This window comes from Cajanus cajan, chromosome 1 (genome assembly GCF_000230855.2).
Source record: "Cajanus cajan strain Asha chromosome 1, NIPB_CcT2T_4, whole genome shotgun sequence".
Classification (NCBI taxonomy): Eukaryota; Viridiplantae; Streptophyta; class Magnoliopsida; order Fabales; family Fabaceae; genus Cajanus; species Cajanus cajan.
The window spans coordinates 9,366,373-9,391,093 of NC_138517.1; the positions used below are offsets into that span (position 1 = coordinate 9,366,373).

The following is a 24,721-nucleotide window of genomic DNA, read 5'->3' on the forward strand; positions in this document are numbered from 1 at the left end:
TCGAGTAACAAGTGGATCATTGAAAGAAATTGGAGAAACATAATTAGTTGATTCATGTTGGTGACAAGATATGAGGCTTTAGGACAAGGTAATGGATAAGAGTTTGCCTTAGACATAGATGGAGTAGTAAGACTTAGAGACCGAGTATGTGTACGTAATGAACTTACACTTAGGCACTTAATCCTTGGAGAGGGTCATAAAAGTAAAGCTAATATTGTGACAGATTCCTTGAGTAGGATGATCATTCATCTATCATTTTTTATGATGTAAGGGTTGGATTTGATTGAGGAGGTTAAAGACTTAAGCGTGATGTGTGAACTCACCCATTGGATTGAGTATGTTGGTAAGGACTAAAAGATTGATGGATGAGATTAGAGAAGCCCAAGAGTTAGACCCTTTCTTAATGAACCGAGTGGAGAGGATTGGTAGGGGTATAGATAGCCCTTTACAAGTGGAAGTTGATGGTGTTTTAGGGTTCAAGGATAGAATCTGTGTGCCTAGTAATCCTAAATTAAGGAAGATGATCTTAGGGGAAGGACATAAGAGTACTCTTAGCATTAATTTAGGAGCTACTAAGATGTATCAGAGTGGTTCAGCGGAAGCATGGTGGCCTAAGGTGAAGAGAGGAGTAGAGGAATTTGTGTACTCGTGTATAGTATGCCAGAAGTATAAGGGAGAACACTAGAAGTCTTTAAGATTTTTACAGCCTTTAGACGTCCCATTTTGGAAGTGAGATGGTGTGTAGATAGACCTTGGTTGTAGGTTTGCCTATAGATGCTTAATAAATTTGATTCTTTTTGGGTTATAGTGGATAGACTCACCAAGTTTGCTTGTATTACCCTTATTGATAATAAATATTTCTTAGAGAGATTGATAGAGTTGGACATCAGTGAGGTAGTGAGGTTATATAAGTTTTCCTACTAGTATAGTTTCCGAAAGGAGACTGGAGAGATTACGACTTACGAATTAGAAAGCAAGATGCGAGGAGCCTACCCATTTTTGTTTTCAGGTAAATTTCGGTGACAAAATTTCAAAAAGGATGGGAGAATTGTAACACCTCGATTTTCACAGATTATACGAAGGCTCAAAGCCCAATAAGGATGATTTAGTAGCCTAGAACGGGTCGTTCCCAACCTAGAATGGGTCGTTCTAAACTACTAAAAAGACCTATTTTTGGTAGCCCAGAACGGGTCGATCCCAAACTGGAACAGGCCGTTCCAAACCACCAAAATGGCCTATAACCCTAGTTGGGAACGGGTCATTCCAAAGCTGGGAACGGGCCATTCCAAATATGGTCGTTGTGTGTTAAAATCCAACTCCAAAACGGGCCGTTATGGTTTAAGAATGGGCCGTTCCAGATGCAAAGTTAATACATGATGAAAGGATCTAGAACAAGACGTGCTGGATTCGAAACAGACCGTTCTGACCACTTTTGAAATCTATAAATAGAGCACTTTGGCACTATATTTGGACACACTCTCTAGAGACCAAGGAGAACCAAGAGAAGGAGATAAGCCAGATTCTGCTCTAGCTTCATCTTCTGCTTATCCAGGTAAGGGGAGAGTGAGAAACCTTTCTCGGGAGTGTGAGAATAATTGTTGGGTAGCAGGATTGGCCCCCAATCCCTTGCTTGATGCATGCTTCTAGGAACAGACAAAATATGAATATTTTCTGTTTTGCCTTCTAATTATTCTATTGTGTTCCTTGTTGGATGTGATGTATGAATATGTGATTAATTTTAAAAGTAAACAAGTTTTGATATGAATTAGAGTACTCTATGGGTTCCCGAGAGTACTCTATGGGTTCCCCAGAGAACCCTATGAGAAACAGGTAAAATATGAATGTTTTCTGTTTTGCTTTCTAAATGCTCTGTTGCGTTCCTTGTGTGATGTAGAGTGTAAATATGTATTTGATTTCAAAATTAGATATGCTTTGATATAAATTAGAGTGCTCTGTGGGTTCCTGTGCGAAACCCTATGAGGAATAATTATGAGTATGATTGTGTGAAATATGAACAAATGACATGAGACATGATGTGAATGAGAATGTGCTAATGAGATAAGCTATGGCTATGAGAATGTGGAATATGATGAAATGAGATAATCTATGACTATGAGAATGTGAAATGTGATGATATGAGACATGAAATTCCATGACAAGTGAAATGTTGAGTCAATGAAATAGTGAATGTGTGACATGCATCATGTGCATATATGATTTATTCCAGGTGTGCCGCTTAGGCCGTATACTAGTGATGTAACAAGCTAACAAGGTGTACCTTAGGGTCACCGGTGATGTAACAAGCTAACAAGGTGTACCTTAGGGTCACCGGTGATGTAACAAGCTAACAAGGTGTACCTTAGGGTCACCAGTGATGTAACAAGTTATGTGATGAAATGATGAGAAATGTGAAACTTTCGTATGGCGCCACATGCATGCATTTATGAGTCGAGTCCATGACATCATTGCATGATAAATGAGTGTGCATGTGATATTGATTGTGTATGTGTATTGTTTACATGTGACTTATGTTTGTTATGTGTGTGTGCTATCTAACCTTTATTTTTGCACCTGGAACCGAGTGACATATTTCTCACTCCCTTGTTGTTCTTTGTATGTGTTTAAATTGTGTTGCAGGTGATCATCAACATGAGGATGTTGGTGATGAGGCTTAGGCTTCAGTTGAGCATGCTCTGATAGGATATGTGACATCGGGGCTTAGCTAGGTTTAGCATTGGAGTTTCATTACTGTTATTGTGTTTTGGAAAGATTGATGTTTTATTTTGTAATCATTTCCGCGTTGGACTATGATTTGCAAAATATGAATGTGAACTCTCTATTTATGTGTTTTGAAACCTTATTTTTAAGAAAGTTTTATTTACTCAGGAATGTACTTTATATTTATTGTGTATTATGTATGTGTGGTAGATGGTGTCTGAGTGGCACACCTGACTAGTTGCCTATTGTTATCTATACCTAGTTCTCTTTGGAGTTCCTAACGATGCCCTATACCGGACCTGGTTGAGATAGGTCAAACGTTGGATTCAATAGGGTTTATGCCACTTAGACTACTCAACCTCAATTGTTGGAGATTTCCTAGTTGTATATGTGTGACGATGCATTAGTAGATGTTGCATATGATGTTGCATGGATGTTGCCTATGTGGTTGCATTGAAGTTGTATATCATGTTGAATGTGTAGAAAATTTTGTTCTTTTTAGCTGATGTTGAAAGACGAAAAGTTGAATTCTATTGTTGTTTATTATATGTTGATGTTGTTTTGTGATGTTTATTGTTGTGAGCTTACCCTAGCATGTTTTCCCTTGTGGTTGGGACTGCGATGACCATATTTTGGTATGTTAGCGATCATGAGTAGGTGATGCTGTGATGGGAAGGTGGACTTTTGATCGAGACACAATTAAGGAGTGGTCATTGTGTTGTTTATGTTTTGTTGGCTACCATATATTTTGTATAGTATATTATATCCCATTTTCAATCATATATATATGTATATGAGACTTTAGTCATTATTTATCATCATCATGTATATAACTGCTAAATGGAGATGTTTTATTTTTATGCATTATGTATGGTATGTGTTGGTTTTCCGAGCAAGCGCACCCAAGTCTCTGTAGTATAGTAAAAAGGTTTTCAGTCTTCAAGGACTTGTGAAGTACATTTTGATTTCTATTACACTAATTGTTACTTGTAAGTTCAAAGCTTGAATAATCACACATGTCAAATATTTGATGTGAGCAGTGGTTTAAACTTAAGTAACCAAAATCAAGTTAAATTTAAGGAAAAAGATATGAAAAACAGTTGGGATTAAATTTCATCAATCTCCCTCTTATGTATTCCTAATGATTCTTGCAAATGATTCCATTACTCATTGCCATTGAGTTCTCTATATTCATTCAGAGTCAATTCCTTGGCATAAGAAATTCTAAGATATTTAACTCAATGAATGATTCCTCACTTCATTCAGTTAAATGTCTCGCATTAAGAATCAGAACTTGTTGCAACTACTAATTTCAAAACCATTCCTGGCTTTCAAAACTAATAGGTGATTTGTTTCAAATCTAGATTCAGAAAACGTTTTCCAACCAAATTCTAAATCTGAGATAAAAAATAAATGATCAGTTTATCAAAGCATTAAGAATAGAATACAAATCACTAACACTGAATAATAGATGTAATATATATATATATATATATATATATATGAATCAAAAAGGAATACACAAGAGTTTGATGATTACATCAATCCCAACCCTAGAGCTTTAGCTCTCCATAGAAGAAGAAATCACAAAATAACAAGAAGAAAGGTAGAAGAAAGAGATCCTCCTAAGAACCGCGTTCCCACGAGCCCCAAGGTGCTCTATTTTGTTCCTTCGTTTCTGTTCTTATTTCGTGCAACTTATGATCCTCATTTTCTCTCTCCTCTGCCCTTTTATAGTTGCTGAAATCAAATCAGAGTGGGGAAGAAAGAAAAAGAACCACTCAGCACCTGGAAACGGCTGAGCGGATTGGAGAATCCTTCATTATGAAGTAATCCAAAGGGCTGAGCCCTTTTTATCCGCTGAGCGCCTGGGAGACTCCTTAACCCTTAAATAATCCAAAGGGTTGAGCCCTTTAAATCCGCTGAGCCCTTTTTCCACTACTCCAGTAATTGCTTGCGGCCTTAAAAGCGCTCAGCCCTTTAAAAGGGCTAAGCCGTTTTCTTCCAGAAATTCTTTCTTGCTCCAATCTTCAAAATCTACAAATTAAAGGGAATTTTTTATTAAGAAAATCATCACTCCATATAATGACTTCAATTAAGAGCCCCTTTTTGATTCCATGTGTATTTTCCATAATTTTACAATTAGATCCAAAAAATTTGTGCTAGATAAGTGTCTTAAATTAATATTTTCATTAAACCAATTAGACACTTATCAGTATGGGAAATGTATTATCATGTTTTCCCTTGACGCTATAGACTGTGTGAAAAATGATGGGTCGTTACATTATAGATAATTATCTCTACACTATTTTCTCTTTTATTTATTCTTTTTTTTTTCTACTTTAACAAAATTTAGTTTTCAAATTTCGTTTTTTTTAATAACCCATTCATTAGCTTTTTAAAAATAGATAGATACGAAATGTCCCTTTTTTCTTAATCTATAACATATATAAAGATCGTAGTTTGATTTGATATACATATTTTTAAACAATTTTATTATTATATTTTTTAATAATAAAAATAATATTAAAAATAATTACTTTTATAAAGACAATGCTCAAAACTCAAAATCTTAAGAGTCAAATACAACACCATTATCTAAAAAAATATTAATAATTTTTAAATATTTTTATTAAATAAAATATAGAGTTACAAAACATTTTGATCTCACTAATAATTATATTGACTTTGGGTTAAAAATTCTAAACAATTTCTCCACTAACATAATTGAATTTTAAAATGAAATCATCGAATTACAATTATTTGTACCAATCTTAAAAAAATTATAAATAGTTTATCAAATATATCAATTTGATGAATCTTAGATCGTAATTTGTAAGCTTTAATTTCTGTTTAAAACCATGAAAAATCAATTATTTATATTATGCGTTGTACCACTAGTAGAAAATAAGTATATTACGTCACCCCTTTTACGTCGGAAATACGAAAATCCGACGTAAAAAAAATGCGGTGGCATTTTTGTAATTTTTGCGAACTTTTTTACGTCGCACCTGGTAAGGTCCGACGTAAAAAGTCCAATCTACGTCGCACCTTCCCAGGTGCGACGTAAAAAGTCCAACCTACGTCGCACCTTCCCAGGTGCGACGTAAATTTACGTCGCACCTTCCCAGGTGCGACGTAAATTTACGTCGCACCCTACCAGGTCCGACGTAAAAAAGACGCAAATTTGAATAAGAGAGCGCGAGGCACACCGCGCGCATTCACTTTTCATTTTTTTCTCTGTAAACCCTCTTCCTCTTCGTTGTGTAAATCCCTCCGCCTCCTACTCCTTCGGTCCTTCCTTCCTTATAATTTTTCTATCATTCAGTCTCCGTTCATACGACAAAAACAAGCAGTTTGCGTTCATACGACTAAATGTGTATTTTGAACTTATTATGTGTGTTTCTTTATATATTTTGAGTAGGAACAACCAGTGGCTGAAGCCAAGCCTGAGGAGAACAGAGAAGAGAAGCGATTATGGGAAGAAAAGCGATTTCTGGGAGGAAAACGCAGAAGAAAAGCGATTTCTGGGAAGCAGAACGGGCCGTTCTGCAAGGAGAACGGCCCGTTCTCCAAGCAGTATGGGCCGTTCTCCAAACAGAATGCCCCGTCCTGCAAGGAGAACGGGCCGTTCTCCAAGCAGAACGGGCCGTTCTGCTGCATTATTTTTCTTTTTTTTTTAAATTTTTACGATTTTTTACGTCGGACCTGGGTATGTCCGACGTAAATTTACGTCGGTTTTTGACCCCCGACGTAAATTTTACGTCTCCCGCTTCTACGTCGGACGTTTCCCTGACGTAAAAACCCCTAAATAACCGACGTAAAAAGGGTCTTTTGTACTAGTGTACACAACAAGTTTTACAATTTGATTTTATCAAATAATTGTATAAAAGGAAAGTAATGAGCCAAATTAATTGAAGTGGGGGCAGAAGTTGAACTTTGTAGCCATTGTCCATTGATGATAATATTTTGCTTATCATAATCTTCTCGCCTTTCTTGTAACATCAGGTTGTTTATTGTCCACATCCATCTCGAAGACAAAGCCAATAAATATAAAATCAAATGAATATCATTAATCAATTGGTCGAAACAAAGTTTGTCCCATTTTTTAGGTAAAAAGTAAAGTACATTTTTTTAAATGATTTAAGGTCGATTAGGGGTTAGTAAAGGTCGTAATAATAATTTAATCTCAATATTTATCGAAAAAGTGTAACACAGTAGATAGTTGTATTTCTTAAACGTGTTATTGAGAATTCAATAACTAGTTATATGTTTGAAGAAAATTTTGTTTAAAAAACCAAAATTTACTTTGATAAATTTTCCACCTCAAAAAGAATTAATTTTGACTATGAAAAATACTTATCATACATATAATTTTTTTTTCTCACTTTCACCTCATTTTCTCTCTACCTCTCATCATTTTTTTTTATCTTATCATCGATTACAATTATTATTTTTTTAATTATCTCTTTTATTCCTATATCTCTCTTATTTTTTACCTCAATCTGCCCCCAAAATGGGTAAACAACTATCATTATTTTGTAACTATTTGTTATAGAGGATTTTCTTAATAAGAAAAATAAATAAAGAATTATGTTTATATGATAATATGGAAGATCTTAATGAAAAATATAAATATGATATATAACATGATTTGATATAAAGAGATTAAATAAAATTATGAGTGTTTACAAAGAATTGGACAAAGTTAACCATTTAAAAATATTATTGGTTACACTATTACTACAAAATTCTCTTGGAGTTTTGAATGACGTAAAACACCTCTCCAATGAAAGTGCAATACTTAAAAAAGAAGTTAATAATACATATATAATAACTTGTCCAACATTATTTTTTTTAATTTCTCCCAATCACTCATTTATTGTAAAGAAAAATACTTATTACGATAAAGAGAAATAGATACAAAAATGTTATATAGTTTTTGTTGTATATGCATGTATCATTACTCTTCTTAAAAGACAATTATTCCCAAAATTATACATTTAAGTTTTAATTTTAGAATGTGAGATTTCTTTTTTCTTTAATCTATAGCACATTTATTAAAAATAATCATGTTCAAGTGGAGTAAAATCATAATTGACAACAAAAATTTTTCTTTAAATATTTAATATAAGTACATACTTAAATTTTAACTTAATATCAGTAATTAAATTTAAATAATTTTACTCCATTCGATCTACTAAATTAGTGACAGGATATAAGAATGTTTATCATTATATTTTCTTTTCTTATGTGATGTGTAACTTTACTCTTATTTAACATTTATTTTTTTTATTTTTAATTATGAAACATCAATTATTTTCAAATTTTTCTTTAGGTGAATAGTTTTGTTCTTACCAAAATATGCTAGTGCTTCAGCGATCAAAATGTCATCTTAGTTGCTCTAATATCAATGGGAGACACCTACAAAAATATTCTGATGCTCAATTTAGAAGAGAATGTAGATTAAGAATGAGATTAATGTTAAAGTGATATCTGGTGTCCTATATATAGGTGATTAATCTTATCTCTAAACTTTAAAGATAATGTTGCATGATTTTAGGAGATATTCTTATTGATAAGTAATATATTGTTCTTATAATGTAATCCCTAATTTTATGAGGCATGATATGTAAAGATATTATTGTATGATATCTTGAAGATTATGGAGAAAAGATAAACACTAGAAGAAAGATTAAATAATATATATAAAAAAATTCACACATTTTCTACAATGAAGTAGTAATTCTAGTTAGATAAAGTAAGAAGAGCATTCACATGGAACATTAAGTATTTTTATATTAATTCGTCTCAATTAACAAGATTACATCTAATTCTCAATCCAACCCATTTGAGTTCCACTATCTTTAAACAAAGACACAAATATTCTTTTAACAAATACTTTTGGCTCAACCATAAGTATTATTTGACTTGGCTCTTCAAGCAACTACTTAAGTATTCTTTTAACAAGTCTCTCCAGGCTTAACAACCAAGTATTCTTTTATAATCAAGTCTCTCCAGACTCAAGAACAAGTATTCTTTTACAATCTAGCATCTCCAAACTTAAGAACAAATATTTTTTTTAGACAAGTCTCTTTAGGCTCAATCAAGTACTCTTTTACAGTCAAGCCTCTCCAATCTCAAAACAAGTACTCTTTTACAAAAAAGCCTCTCCAGGCTCAACAACCAAGTATTCTTTGCTAGATAAGCCTCTCTTGGCTCAACCTGATAACAATGGTTATGAAGGTTACAAAGATGTTGCGTTCGACTCACTTAGATGTTATACAACCAATACAGAGCAATGCCTATTTACAAGAAAGAATATATTTACAAAGAATATGTTTTTGTACAAATCTATCTATATATATTTGTTTTCTAGTGTAAATTGTATCTTACATCTTTCTTGAGCTTTGAATCTTCTTATATAGTAGCTTAGAGAAGATGATTATTGCAATACTTTGAGTCCAACTCACAAGTTTGTTTTGTCCATCTTCATCGTCTTCCCTTGTGGTGGCAAGTGGTCGTTTCACACATTTAATGCAAATATTGAATGCATTTCACCAAATAGTACCTCTTATCTAATCAAGGAGGCTACTTATCAACTTTCTAAAACAAACGAAACTTGTAGAAGCATTGTCATCGCAAAACAGTTATAACAATGACTTTTTTGTTTTTCTTTGTGATATCAAGGATTTTATTTTGATGGAAAACATGGTTTTTTACTTTAACAGATTTGTGAGTTCCAAGATGATATTTTGATTCGATCTGCTAAGGAATGAAACATTCAAAACAAACTTTGTCGTTAATCTCAATAAATGATAAATATTTAATGTATATGAGACAGACTATTTGTTTCGTTTGATTAATAATCGTCTTATAGACGCTTTGCGTCTTACACTTCATCTGATAAACTTTTCAAAGATATCTTCAAAGAAGTTTTCACAGGCGTTTCTTATATATAAAATTATTTTTTTGTTTAGCATTAAAATTTTGAGTTTAGGGAATCGTCTTTTTGACTTAGCAAAGATATGTTCTAGTGGTTGTGTGAAGATATTATCCTTGATAAGTGGAGATCTTCTCGTTGTTGTTGGGGAGGAACTGCCTAGGGTTTCACCTTGTGGTGTTGATGCACTGGAAACCTAATATGGGCAAGCTTGTGCCCAGCTCAACTCATTAGAATTGGGCATGAGTTAGAGGTTAGAAATAGTTTACATGAACCTCTATATATACCATTCTACATATTCTCTCATTTTCAATTTTGAGGGATGCTTGTATGTATTTTCGTACCAACTCCTTATTCTCTTTTAGTGTAATATACACATGTTTTCGTTTCTTTTATTTTCTTCTTTTTAGTTGTATTATTCTTTGAAATAATTTATTCGATCAACATTCATGTTATTCAATTGATCATTGTAAGTTTGACTTTGAATGATTTAAATATTATAATAATGAGCAAATCATTTCTAGAAATCATAATTTACTGAACATATTTAAGTTGAATTTGCTAGTTCAAATTTAAAGAATCCACTAAATAAAATTCATTGAAAACAAATTGGCACATCAACTGGGTTTCGTTTGTGTCAAACATAATTGAACTAGTCTTAAATATGTTATATGAGACTTAAGAGTGGTAGAATTATGTCTACATCAAATCAAGGAAATGCCTATAATAATAATGAGAATGAAAATGTAGTAGAACAAGTTAATGTGAGTGAAAATGTCAAATCTATAATAGCAATGGTAGTTACTCTATCCCCTGTGATAGAAAACATCATAGGACAAAATGCGAGTTTTTCACAATCTTCATTAGTGAATGTTACGAAGGAATACCCATGGGGTATGTCTACAAATTAGAGAACAAAATAACCAGTTAATATGGAAATTCCTTTGACCTACTTCATGCCTAATCCTTAAGTCCATTTGTCCTCATATGGATATAATGAAAGTCCACATGGAATGAAGTTTGTAATGCAAGACCTTTTTTAACATGTAGGAACAAGTTAAGAAGGTTCTAAGATTAGACAAGGTAGTTATATACCAATTGGTATAAATAATCAAACAGGGATGACCTTTAGACAACAAATGGATCATAGTAATCATGATATGGTGAATATGTTATCAACACAATTGTCAATAGTATTGACTCCTTTCTATGATTTGATAAACAAAATAAGAAAAAAGATAGATGGTCAAAATCAACCCTCTAATTCAAATAATAATATTAGAAATGAAGGAATAAAGAGAGATCAAAATGATTTGGGAATCCTGTGATAGTCAGTAGAGAAAAAAAATGCAAATAGGATTTTAAATCAAGTTCAACATCAAAATCAAAATCTTCAAAACCAACCTTGAATTTATGGTGAAAGTTTAGATTATGTGGTTGAGCAAGTGCTTAATAGACATGGTTTTGATATAGGATGCTATAACCAACCTTACTTTGTCCCTTTTTTTTCTTGAAAACATTATACAGACTAAGTTACCAAAGGGGGTTAAAATCCCTAAATTTTTGAAATTTGCTAGAGAAGTTAGAGAATCTATAGTAGAGCATATAGGAAGATATCAAGTAGAACATGGAGATATAGTTGCAAATGAATATTTGAAAATGAAGTATTTTCCAAGTTCTTTAACTAAGAATGCATTTACTTGGTTTACAACATTGAAACCAAAGTTGATTAATATCAGGGTTCAGTTAGAAAGGAGTTTTCATGATTGGAGAAAATTACTTATTACAAATTGTGAAGGATTAATGAGCGTCTTTTGTGAGAGATTAGCGAAGCTATGACGAGGGAAAATTGTGAAGGATTGATGAGGAGTTAGCGACCATATCTCACAAGAGATTAGTAAGGATATAGGGAGGGAACAATTAAATTTTTTTTTGCGATAATAGCAACAAACTAACAAACTAGCGAGGGATACATTACTGGGGCTTAGAGAGGTGTTAGCAAGGAAATAATGAAGATATTTAGTGAGTAACAAGAAGGATTGCATCTACAAGGCAATAACGACGGATTAGCAAGGGGAATTGTAAAAGAATGGTAAGGGAATTAGTGAGGGATTTTTTGCTGTCACCAATAGCGACTTGGACTTAGTGATGGAATGATTCTTCACAAATTCTTTGCTAATCCCTCGCTATTGTCCTTAGTGAGGGATCATCCCTCTCTAATTAACAATTTTCTTGTAGTGAAATATGAAGATGGATTGAAAACTAAGATATCAAGCCATGAATTATGTAATTTTAAATGATGAATTATATAATGGTTTGTTATTCAAATGTTTGGGAGATCATGAAATCTATTTAGCTATGGAAGAAATACATGAAGGAATTTATGGTACACATCAAGTTGGTGGAAAAATGAAGTGGGTATTGTCTCGAAAAGGTTATTATCAACCTACTATGTTGAAAGATTGTATTGAGTATGCCAAAAGTTGTAATAAATGTAAAAAAATATGGACCAATACAATAAGTTCCAACAAGTGAATTACATTCTATTGTTAAACAATGGCAACAATGGCCTTTTCAAGGATAGACTTTATATTTGATTGGTCAACGAATAAAAAATAAGTTATAAACTTTATCGAAGATCGTATTTTTTTTTTCATTTGGAATACCACAAACCATAACTATATATCAAGGAATTGTATTTATAGGTCAACGAATAGTACAATATGCTAAATTTAAAATAATTAAGTTGATTACTTTGACACCTTATTATGCTCAAGCAAATAGACAAGTCAAAACTGTAAATAAAATTTTAATATCTTTAATAAATAAATAAAATATAACTTCTAGGCCTTGAAATTGGCATGAAACTTTATTACAAGTTTTAGGGACATGCAAAAATTCACTAAGGAAACAAAAAACATGACTCCTTTTTACATAAATCCTAAACTCTAAACTATTTTTTTTTACATAAATTTAAAGCTATTCATATAGAATTATTTTTCTAGAATTTATAGCTGAATAAATTATACTTTTTAAGATCTAAATACATTTTAATCCTTTGTAAATGTTTCAAGTACATATGATTTCTATTTTTTTTTCCGTCGAGATAATTAGCCCCTGTAGTAAACTTTAAACTTTAATACTAATATATGGTAATTAACAACGTCGATACATCAACACCTCCTATGTAGAATAGTAATTAAGATGAAGTTCCACATAATTAAATTATTTTTATTAATCAATAATTTAATTGTTAAAATAATTAAATTAATAATTTTTAAGTATCAGAATTAGAAACAACAAAGAAAACAACAACCAGTAGAGGCTTGGTGTGGTAGGGATGGATCCGATTGTTGTATTAAAGACATGTTAATGATAAAAAAAATTATGAAAGGAAAATAAAATTGTTAAAAGAAAAATAAAATAAACTTCTTTATAAAAAAATAATTTAAATATAAGTTAATTTATATAAAAAAAACTTTTTTTAATTAACTTTTTTAAAATACTAATTTTAACTTGTGCATAAAATTAGTATTAATCTATTAAGAAATAGTATTAATCTATTGAGAAATTTATTTTATTTTTTCTAAAAATATTTATGAAAAAAATTATCTACATAAAGTCATGATATTAATTCAGTGACTTCCTCGCGATTTGATGGTATGGTGCCAGTTTTAGAGGTAAATTAATACATCCAATGATCAATTACGTAATCAAACAAAAAAAATCAATTATGTAAAAATAATTTCCTAACACTTACTTTTTTTTTCTTTGTCTATCTTCGTTCTTCTACCCATTTTTGCTTAGTACATTTAAATGAGGAAATATATATTTAAAAATGTGAGTTCTTTAAATATATTATTAAAAATTAGTTCTTAACTTTTAGAAATATATTAATATTTTAATTTTTTTTTTAAAGAAAAGGGTGATGTCATCTATACCTAGTTATATATGAAAATGATTTCCTATTCTTAACATACAATTTTTTAAGATTATTTTTATAAATTCAAAACTCATTCAAGATTTTAAGGTCAAAGAATTAGACACAACACTAATTAATTTAGATTTTTTTTATAAGTAAAATAGAATTAACAAGAGTACAAATGGTACTCTAACCTATATACATATAGTATTTTACAAAAATAAATTAAGAAAGTCAATCAAATCCACGTCAACTTAAAAGCTTACAAAAAATAACGACTTAATTAACTTATATCTAATAAGCTTCTCATATTCTAGAAAGCTAACAGCCAATGTACAATTAAGAAAGGCAGACATCAGGAGATCTTGGACCAAGAAAAGAAATATTTTAAAATATTGATAATTTTTAAAATATTTTTAAGTAAATATAGAGACATAGAGTCCACTAATTATAAATAAATACTATCTACCTCAATAATTGTCCTTTATGCTTGCTGAGACATGATATTCTTATGATGGAGACTTCTTTGTAACCTGATCATGAAAAATGTGGCTCAACATAATTTCTATTGTTTTTATTATTTATTTCTCTAATTATGTTATTATTGTATGATATTAATAATTTTATTTAATTTTTATTGTACAACTGACTAATTATTTTTAATAAGTCTTTCAATTTAATCGTATTTTTTATCCATAAACTCAATATAAATAAATGATTTATAAACTTTTTAAGACAAAACGTAAGTACAATAGTTGATATTGGTAATTTGGTATTCTAATCACAATTGTATGTGTTGGGCCATATAAAATTTTCAAAAATTTTACCCTTTAAGCAGTGATGTAAACTAGGAACTTATCATTAGAGGAGGGTGCTTATGTAAGGATTGCTGATTAAATTTTTTGTGTGGGCCCATATTGAAAAAATATATGTAACGTTTTTTTTTCTTAATAATTGAAATTATTAAATTGTAAGGATGCGAGGATATTGATGATATTCATTTAGTAAATTTTTTTGGTGGTGATAGATTTTAGGAATAAAGTGATTACAACAGTCTTAATTTAAAAATGATAAAAATGATAATGTGTATACATGAGTTTTATTTAAGAACTTCAAATTCGGTTGATGGATTGTGGATGCTTTTTTATATTTAATGAAATAATTTATTATACATTATTGAAGTAACACTTAAATTTTGATTAGAAAACTAAATGTTCTATGTTAATTTTTTTTTTTTTTGGTAAAGAATGAAAATTAAAGCAGCAGACAACTCAAGACATAGAGTCTCTTCCTAACGGTAACAGGATAAACTCAGGAGGACTCCTCCAAAATACATTAGAACCTAAGTTCCGAACACCCCAATTAGCCAACGTGTGGGCTACTGAATTCGTATCCCTAAGGATATGACTCACGTAAACTCCCCAGTCCCTAGCTATCATGCACTTAATACGACGAATAACATCATAGTGCTTATGTAGATGATCCCTATCCATTGACCGGTCTTGAAATAACGTAACTACTCCCAGGCAATCACATTCGCAACTCACTTTTCGAAACCCACCATCCCAACAAAATGATAATCCCTCCTCCAAGGCCAACAACTTAGCACGTAACACATCACCATGTCGCACTCCCCGCGAGAATCCTCCCCGCCACATACCTGCCGAATCTCGAATGACTCCACCCATCCCCATAGCAGAATTCTCACTCAACCAACTCCCGTCCGTGTTTAGTTTGACCCACGGATGTTCCGGAGGCCTCCAACGTGATTGCTCCACCCATAACCGCCTGTTAGCGTTGTACACACTATTCTCCACCGTAGACAATGTCACCTTCCTACGGACCGCCGAGATCGTCCAAAGCTCGTCGTTAAACACCATGTTATTCCTAAACCGCCAGACCCACCACAAGGTAATGGAGAGCTTAATAGCATCCGGATGCAGAATAATCCCCTTCAGCCACCGGAAACAGTCCATTACAGAGAAAGACCAACCCACACTGACCCCACCCAACATCAACACCTCCCTCGAGTACGGGCAATCACGAAGTGCATGTAAAATAGTCTCGTGAGGGCAAGAACAACGCGAACACGCCCCAGACTCGGCCAACCGCCTATCAGCCCAAACCTGATTCATTGGAAGGGCTGAATGAAAGCATTGCCACATGAAGAACTTAACCTTCTCAGGGAGCCTTAACTTCCAGAACTTCTTCCAAACTTCATCATCTTCTATTGACGAACCCATAGACAGGAAACGATAACCAGACGCCGTTGTATAGCACCCCGAGTTATCACCCCGCCAAGCATAATGATCCAGCCCTAAAGAGGAGTTGGAGACAGTCAACCGTTGGACCGAGTGAATCAGTTCCATCGGGATAGCAGTATACAAGGAATTGAAATCCCAATGGTCGTTAACCCAGCAGTCTGCGACCGTTCTGTTCGTATCGGCAATATGAACAAAAGGAACTCTTCCGCACCAAAGCCCAGTACCTGACCAGTCCGTGTACCACAATGATGAGGCACCCGATCCTAGTTGGGGCTCGAATCCCTCACGAAGGAAAGGAAGGGCCTTAATAAGACTCGACCAGGTTGGAGACGCACCCCGCCTATTTTGCGCACACAGGATAGAGTCTCCATGTAGGTATATACTGCTGAGGATATGAACCCAAGGCTTCTGTGGAGCTATAAGCAGATCCCAAATTAACTTCCCAAGGAGTGACACATTCACCCTTCGCGCCTCCCTAACCCCCAGGCCACCCAACATCATGGGTTGAGTAACAACATCCCAACTCACTGGGGACCAAAACCGTGAACTGTCGGACTTTGCCCAGAGCATACGGCGACAAGCCTGATCAATCCTATTGCAAACTGCTTGAGGAAGCCACAAGGTTTGCATATTATAAACTAGAATAGAGGAGATAGTGGACTTTACTAGACACAACTTACCCGCCTTATTAAGAAGCTTGGACTTCCAAGCCGCAAGTCTACTCTGGATCTTATCCATCACGTCATAGAAATCTGCGCACCTCGGCTGACCCTGAGTCATGGGAACCCCCAAGTACTTCCCGATCCGAGTTGTGTGGCCAATCCCTAGCAATCCCTCCAATGTATCAATCCTCCTCTGAGAAACCCTTCTAGAGCTCACGAACTGGGACTTAGTCAAATTGACTTTCAAGCCTGATGAACGCGAGAACTCCTCCAAGATTGACGCCACCAACTGAGCCTGGCCCTCTGAAGCTTGACAGAACAGTAAAATATCATCAGCAAAGAAAAGGTGTGAAAGTGGTAACCCCCCAGGGGAAAGCTGAATCGGTTTTCACTGACCCTCCTGGAGCATCTCCGATATCCGAAGGGCGAGCCGCTCCATGCAGAAAACAAACAGGTACGGAGATAGTGGGTCACCCTGTCGAAGGCCACGAGACAGAGCAAAGGAAGGTAAGGCGCTTCCATTCCAAAGGAGTGAAATTGTCGAATTCTTCAACCCCCACATGATGAGTTGGATAGTGACTGGGGGAAACCCAAACTGCACCAGCGTAGACTCCAAGAAATCCCACCTGACCCTGTCATATGCCTTTTCAAGGTCAATCTTTAATGCCAATGACCCCACACCTGAGCCGTCCTTCCGTACGAAATGAAAGGCTTCTTAAGCAATAATACTATGGTCCTGAGTCCCCCTCCCAGGGATAAAGCTGCCCTGGAAAAGACCAATGACATCCTGCAAAAAGGGTCTAAGACGAGCCACCAGCACTTTAGAAATAACCTTCCAGGCCACATTACATAAGCTAATAGGACGAAATTCTTTAAGACTAACCGGATGGTCCACCTTCGGAATTAACACCATTTGAGTCTCCAATAGTGATACTTCCGAGAACCCGAGCCGAAAAGCATCTTTCACTGTACGTCATAGCTCATCACCCAAAATAGGCCAATATTGCTTGAAAAAGAATGGTTGAAACCCGTCCGGCCCTGGTGCCTTGTACGACTTCATACTCATCACCGCACGGCGAACCTCCTCCTTCGTGACTGGGGCAGTTAAGGCAGATTGGGCCTCAACTCCCAGGCCAGGTGGAACCCCAGTATACATGACTAGGGATTCTTGGTCACTCTTGATCGAGAAAAGATCTGTATAGAACCGGACTGCCTCATTTTTCAATACCCCAGGGTCCGTGTTCCAAGACCCATCCGGTAGAAACAACCCCTGTATTTTGTTCCTCCTTCTCCTCGCAAGAGTTTGAGCATGGAAGAAGGACGTATTACGGTCCCCAAACCTCACCCACTTCTCTCTAGATTTCTGAAACCATAAAAACTCCTCCTGGAGACAAGTTTCGTCTAACTCCACTTGAATGGCCTTTTCTAAGCGCGACAGACTCTCTGACTCCCCTACCTCGAGCTGTAATTGAACCCCTCTGAGACGTCGTTGCAGAGCCTGCTTTCTATTAAAGATATTCCCGAACACCTCGTAATTAAACTTGATGGCATCCACACGAACAGCTTGTAAACCACTAGCCAGGGTCGGAGTGCTCCGGCACAACGCCTCCCTAACAACTCGCTCAAAATCTTTATGGGTGGCCCATGCAGCTTGGAACCGAAAGGGTCGATCATGAGAATTATCCCTTGAGCCTTCCCGCCGCAGTAGGAGAGGGCAATGATCAGAATAGACCCTACACAGATTCTCAACATATGCTTCCGGAAACATTGCTTGCCATGCAACATTACACACCGCACGGTCCAGCCGCTTAGCCAGCACAACCCCACGTTGGTTACGATACCACGTGAAACGGAGACCCTTGGCCCCATGTCAAGAAGATTACAATCATTCAAAACCTCCAGAAACTGTGAAGCCCTTGCTATCGAGAAGCGCCCGCCCCTACACTCCGTTGACAACATAATTTCATTGAAGTCCCCAAGCACTAGCCATGGCAACGTAATCCGACCTCCCAGCTCCCGAAGATGAACCCAAACCTGTTGTCTGAGGTCCACCCGAGGATTAGCATATACGGCCGTACACACCCAGCTCTTCCTACCTTCAACCACCTTAAACGAGATAGCCTGAGGGTGAGAGGCAAACTTAGAGATATTAGCAGAGCACGATCCCGCCATCAGAACCCAAATACCACTGGAATGCCCTGTAGCCTCCACGCTGTAACACAATTGATAGTCCATCTTCCTCCAAAAGGATTCCACCGAAGAAAACTGGCAATGAGTTTCCAAAACAATAAAAAAAGATGGGTGGTGGAGCCTTACCAACTCCGAGACCCTCCTTTTACCTTTGGCATTAACAGCCCCTCTAATGTTCCAACTCAAAATGTTAAAATTTGTAGTCATTGATAACAGCAAGACACAACAAAAAAAAAAAAAAAAAAACTCAGGCCATCATGGTCTCCAATGGCTGGTCGTATTGCATGATATCCTCCACCCCCGGAATCTCTTGTATTGTGTCCTCGGAATCATTGTGTACGTTGGTTGTGCACCCTGTATGAAGCACACTGGACGTTGTACCTTGCATGCCCTCTTGCACAAGGCGTGAGTCTCCTAGATAAGGGCTGGTGTGCGTGCTTCGGTCCTTAAGCGCACTCGAAGCTGCTGACGCAGCCGCATTAGCTGGAATGGGTCGTGGTTGGGCATTTGACTCCCCCCCTCTGCTACGTTTTTTCCTATCCAGCGTGGGACCCATACGATTCTCATTTATAAGCACCCCGTGGCCCCCATCAGGAGCTAAAGATCCCAATGCATGGCCCTGTTCACGTGGGGACTCTCTCACCGTATGTGTGCTTTTAAAGCCTAGACGTGTTTCCGCCAAATTGTGGACTCCTCTCTTCGAGTAACTTGGCACATTATGATGCTGCTCCGTGATTATCTCACTCCCATTATGCGAGGAAGATCTGCCCTTATTCAACGGTTTCCCGAGATTTGATTTTCGATTCCTCCGTTTCACAATCAACCAATCTCCATGCGGTTCAGGCGCTAATTCCCCTCTGACACGCAGAGCAGATTGCTCACCTGTTGGAGCAACAGAACCCTCACCATGCGGTGGATCCCTTGGCAGCTGTACCGTATTTTCCTTCTCACCCATGGCAGTTACCTTTGACTCAGGCCTAATGGCATGCGGGCAATTCCGTAGAACATGCCCATAGCAACCGCACGAGGAGCACAACAAATGTAGTCCCTCATATTCTACATTATACCACACACCATTAAGAAAAAATCTTCCTACGACTGGTTCCTCCAAATTAATCTCGACACAAACCCGTGTAAACCTACCCCGAGTCATGTTCAGGGTATTAAGATCCACCTTGACTGGTTTCCCGATGGCTGAGGCGATTGTTAAGAGAACACTCTCATCATAGAACATAACTCCGAGACCTGGAAACCGGATCCAGACGAGAGTACTGTCGACCTTTGTTGCTGATGCAACAAACTCCGGGGACCATGGTCTCACAATCAGATAGTGGTCAAAGAGCATCCATGGGCCCCCATGCATTACCCGATCTCTATCTGTTTCCAGATCAAACTTCACCATGAAATAACCATTTGACACGTCCAACAGCTCGAAGCCTCCTTGAACCTTCCACAAAGCAGACAGTCGGTCCCGCAAGGTTAGGAACCCCACCTCTCTCCCTAGCAGCTTGATCACTAGACACTGTTCCCATGGTTCACACAACTGTTTAAGGGTGGGTGCCGTAATGCTAAATTTGGGTAGCAACCGATCACCACCCTCAAACTCCAACGTCATCGCCCCCTCCTTAATAAGATCTCGAACAGTCGGCCGCGTAGCCGGAGTTCCCAGTACCTTCTCCTTAAAGGTCATTGTCTGATTCATCTTATGACTCCCAATGCCCCCATTCGGCGGCTCCGACAGTGGTTGGCTCCCCATAGGCATGCCCCAAATCCGCTCCATTTTCAGACCGGATTTCTATGTTACTTAATTTAATCAATGATCTTGAATTATGACTACCTACCACTTGTTTTATTATGGTAAAATCCTTGTGCATAATACTCCATTTGATTTTTCTTTTAAGATTTCAATATCTTTTTGTATCATTTTTCAATTATACCTAATATGTAGTTGAGTAATTAAAATAATTTAAATAGATCATTAATGTTGGTCATTAATGTTGGTCATTAATGTTGGTACTTTTGAGTAAAAAGTAATAAATGAGGGTAATTTAATCTAAATGTATATAAATTTAATATTTCTTTATATGTGTGTAGAAAGTTAAAAGAATTAAAGTTTTAAATCGGATAGGATATAAATTTTTTTTTAATTTAAAATTCATAATTACTTATCATTATTTAATTTTTGAAAGATTTAAATATATTTTTAATTTATGTAAAAATGAATATATTTTGATTATAATTTTTATATTTTTATTTTTTATTCTTTTAAAATTCGAAATTATGATGTTAATCTTTATTATTGTGGAAACCTTTCTAATTATTTATATATTCATTAGATGATACATGACCATTCCAATGTATCTCCAAAACATCTGGTGCCTATCAATTGTCCCACGCAAACCCTTCAAATGTCTCCATAAAATATTTCTCTGCAAAAATTGCCGAATGAATAATACTATGAGCTCATTCCCCAAGATATGGTCAACGTCACGCTTTGAGGCATGGAATTGAAAATATCTACACGAACCACACTCTCTTTATGCAACTTCACTCATATGCCAACCTCTTCCACAACCACTACTACATCACACCCTTCCTTCTCCTAGCTACGAGTCTCAAACAAGAAAATTACAAACAGAAGCTATAAATAAGCTCCCTAATATGAGAAAACCTTCTTTTATTTGCAAAACCTATGATTAAACCTTCTTTTATTTGCAAAACCTCTTAGAGCTTATTTGAATTTATATTTGAGAGACTTCAAACGGATAATATTGATTTTTTATAATAAAAAAAAAAGTAATTACGAGATATTTTTAGATAAGTGTTCATTCACGTTTTGATAAACGTTTATAGAAACATGTTTTCAACTCATGTCTCAACCTTTCATTAAACTCTTTGCTCATCCAAGCCTTAAAGATAATATGGGAATAAAAGTAGGTCAAATGCTCAAATCTCATGACATACTTTTGAACAAATATATCTCCTTGATCTAGTCTCACAAACTCTATCTCCTTGGAATACTTTACACTATCTGGGAAATGTTTCTCAAGAATACCCTCTTCAAGCTTTCCCAATCCATCACCTCACCTCTAGCCTCCAACATTTGTGGAGTACCGCTCTACCGGTACTCAACCTCCCAATCAACATATAAACAACATAAGTCATCTTTTTAGGCATGTTGTCACCCTAAAAATCTTCTCTATCTCATTGATCCATTAGTCAACCATATTTGGATAAACCTCACCCTTAAACTAAGGAGGATTACCCTTCTTAAACTTGACAAAGCCCTAATACTCATGAGACACTACTGATCTAGTTACTTCAACTGTAACACGATTTGCTTCTATATGAGCAAAATTGACATTATGTTAATGTATAACTGTAACCATCATCTCTATGGCCTTGACTATTTGGTCAAAGTGTGCTCTAACTATCATATATTGAGATCAAATATCCATAAGCAACAATGTTCAACAACACAACAGAAAACAATAATCATAACAAAAAAATAATGGGATCATCCCCACAAAATGCCTAAAATACTTGACTGACTTGATATCATAAAAATGTGACGACTCGACAGGTTCCTATACTTTATAATTTAGTAATGGAAAGCATTAATCTATTAACCTAAGATTATCACGTAAGTAGTTCCTAGATATACATGAAACAATATATATGTGTGTGTATAGGGAATAATTTGTTGAAAACTTAAATGTTCCAACATTTTATTGGTCAAACAAATACTAAGTTATCAGTCAAACAACTACTATTTATAAGTTATTTTAGAGTACTTCAAATAATATTGTCATCCTCCAACATGACTCTCAAAAAATGTTCATCCTCCATCTTATTCTTGCTTTATTCCCGTAACAAGTATGTTCAATCAATAAATATTTTTACATATAATTTTTAATAAATTTAATCTATAATTAATAATATATTTTGGAAAGTAGATATAAAAATATATTACTTTTAGCGGTAACATTCCTCTTATTAGTGAAAAAATCAGACCCTGTCTGGTTAATTATGTTTATGTATGCAGCTAAAATCCAATTAATTTCAACAGTTGATTAATCATTACACTAATAATTAAAGAAAGAAAAATTATAATAAATGGTTTTGATTTTTACAGTATAATGTACCCTACACCCAGTAGCAGAGATAGGAGAAGATCGTAACTGATCCCTTATTTGTTCTATTGAGGTCATGCCAAACAATTATTTTGTTGATTAAGAACAAAGCTAGCGGAAAGTAAACGACTGAAGAAAATTAAGAGGAAAAAACTATATTTACTATCATATTAATTAAGAAAAGAAAAATAAAACTGTTATGCCTATAATTTTTCCCCTTCTTTGATGAAGAAAATGAACAAACGAATAACTTTCAGTTTAAAGTTATGTTCAAAGAATATAAAATATTTAATATGACCTTTTCATGTCCAATGAATAAGAATATAAAGTAATTATTTTTTCTTTTTTTACTCTTTATTTAAATGATAAAAAATGATTTTTTTATACTTCAATTACACTTTTCTTCATTTTATTTCCTCTTTTTATTTTATATCACATTCAAAGAAACTATTAAATGATTTTATTATTTTTCTGAAAAGAAGATTTATTATTTAAAACAATTCCTGTCTTAAAATGATACTTATTAATTACAAAAGACTTAAATATAATTTTAATCACTAGAAAATGAGCATGTTTTAATTTTGATCCTTATATTTTTTTTTATCTTTAAAATTTAAAACTATTATTTTAGTTTCTACTATTATATTATTATTCTTAACTAACATGTTTATTAGAAGGTTATGCGACTATCTAAGACGATATTTTTATATAAATTTTTAAAATAATTATTATATATACCTTAAAATAATTATTACAACCAAATATAGTAACTAAATTTTAGAAAGATGAACATTAAAAAAAAATATTTTATTAAGGATTAATTTTTTTTTATTTTTTTTATAAGAAATTTTTTTATATAAATTTAAGAATGATAAAACATTACAAAGGTTAATATAAAACTCGTTCATTTTACAGGGATTCAAAATATATTTAAGTTTCACAAAAATTAATACCTTTATAATTTTCTTTACAAATACATGTAATTTATCATAAATTATAATAATTAGTTTAATAAATAAATATAATTTAATATCATTTCCTAAAATATATCCTAGTAAAAAATTAGTTTCAATTTTTTGTCCGATAACAAATATTTCTATCACTCTGCTTAAGACTAATATCGTTGATATTGCTGTAATTGTAATTATTGTTTTAATTTATGTTTGTCAATATATTTTTTAACACAACCACCAAAATAATTATTTTTTTATGACTTTGAAAATATTTATAATTAAATAATGATGTAAAATTATTTTCATTATTAACATATACTAACTTTTTATATAATAATATCAACAACATTAGAACTTAAAACATTAAAAATTATTTTACTCTAACCTAGTCGGTTAAAGAAAGCATCATCTTTATCTTTTTTCCCATTTCTAAAGCTTTTTTGACAAATAAATAAATAAAATAAAGATAATGCATACTTTTATAAAGTAAGATATTTTTTCAAAAGTTTTAATAACGGAACAAATGAAGGGGAGAAAAGAGTAACTTTTTTCCTGTGTTTGTGCATACGTTATTCAAGTTTTTTTTTTTTTAAATGATAGTTATTTTCATTTTGAATTTAGAAATCATTATTATATTGATATTTACCTTTTTTATTCATAAAATTTACAACAATAATAATGAAGTTGAAGGTCATTTTTTCTATTTAGTATCTCAATCTTATATTAAATTGATCCAAATGATTGATATTAGTGTTTATATTTAACTACATATTATTATTATTATTATTATTTTAATTTCTGAATATTTATAATATTTTTAATTTTAAACTAATTTAACCGTTAACGTGCTTGATCAATTTTCTAATATCGTTATTTAAGAGAGTAATATAATAAAATTTTGTAAATTAAATGAGTAAGGTGAGTGTTTATTTTATT

The 24,721-nt window shown here is 34.0% G+C and overlaps 2 protein-coding genes across 2 annotated transcripts; both read right to left on the reverse strand.

Moving 5' to 3' along the window:
* Positions 1 to 14,854: 14,854 nt before the first annotated feature.
* Positions 14,855 to 17,486, reverse strand: LOC109796462 (putative ribonuclease H protein At1g65750). The gene is made up of 3 exons (XM_083074343.1): positions 17,393 to 17,486; positions 16,906 to 17,220; positions 14,855 to 16,818 (listed from the first exon to the last, which is right to left on the reverse strand). Exons 1-3 carry the CDS (start codon positions 17,484 to 17,486, stop codon positions 14,855 to 14,857), a joined length of 2,373 nt encoding a protein of 790 aa, XP_082930469.1.
* Positions 17,483 to 18,906, reverse strand: LOC145957935 (uncharacterized). Its single transcript, XM_083074380.1, has 2 exons — positions 18,592 to 18,906; positions 17,483 to 18,367 (listed from the first exon to the last, which is right to left on the reverse strand). The coding sequence occupies exons 1-2, from the start codon at positions 18,904 to 18,906 to the stop codon at positions 17,483 to 17,485; spliced, it is 1,200 nt and encodes a 399-aa protein (XP_082930506.1).
* Between the last annotated feature and the right edge of the window lie 5,815 nt (positions 18,907 to 24,721).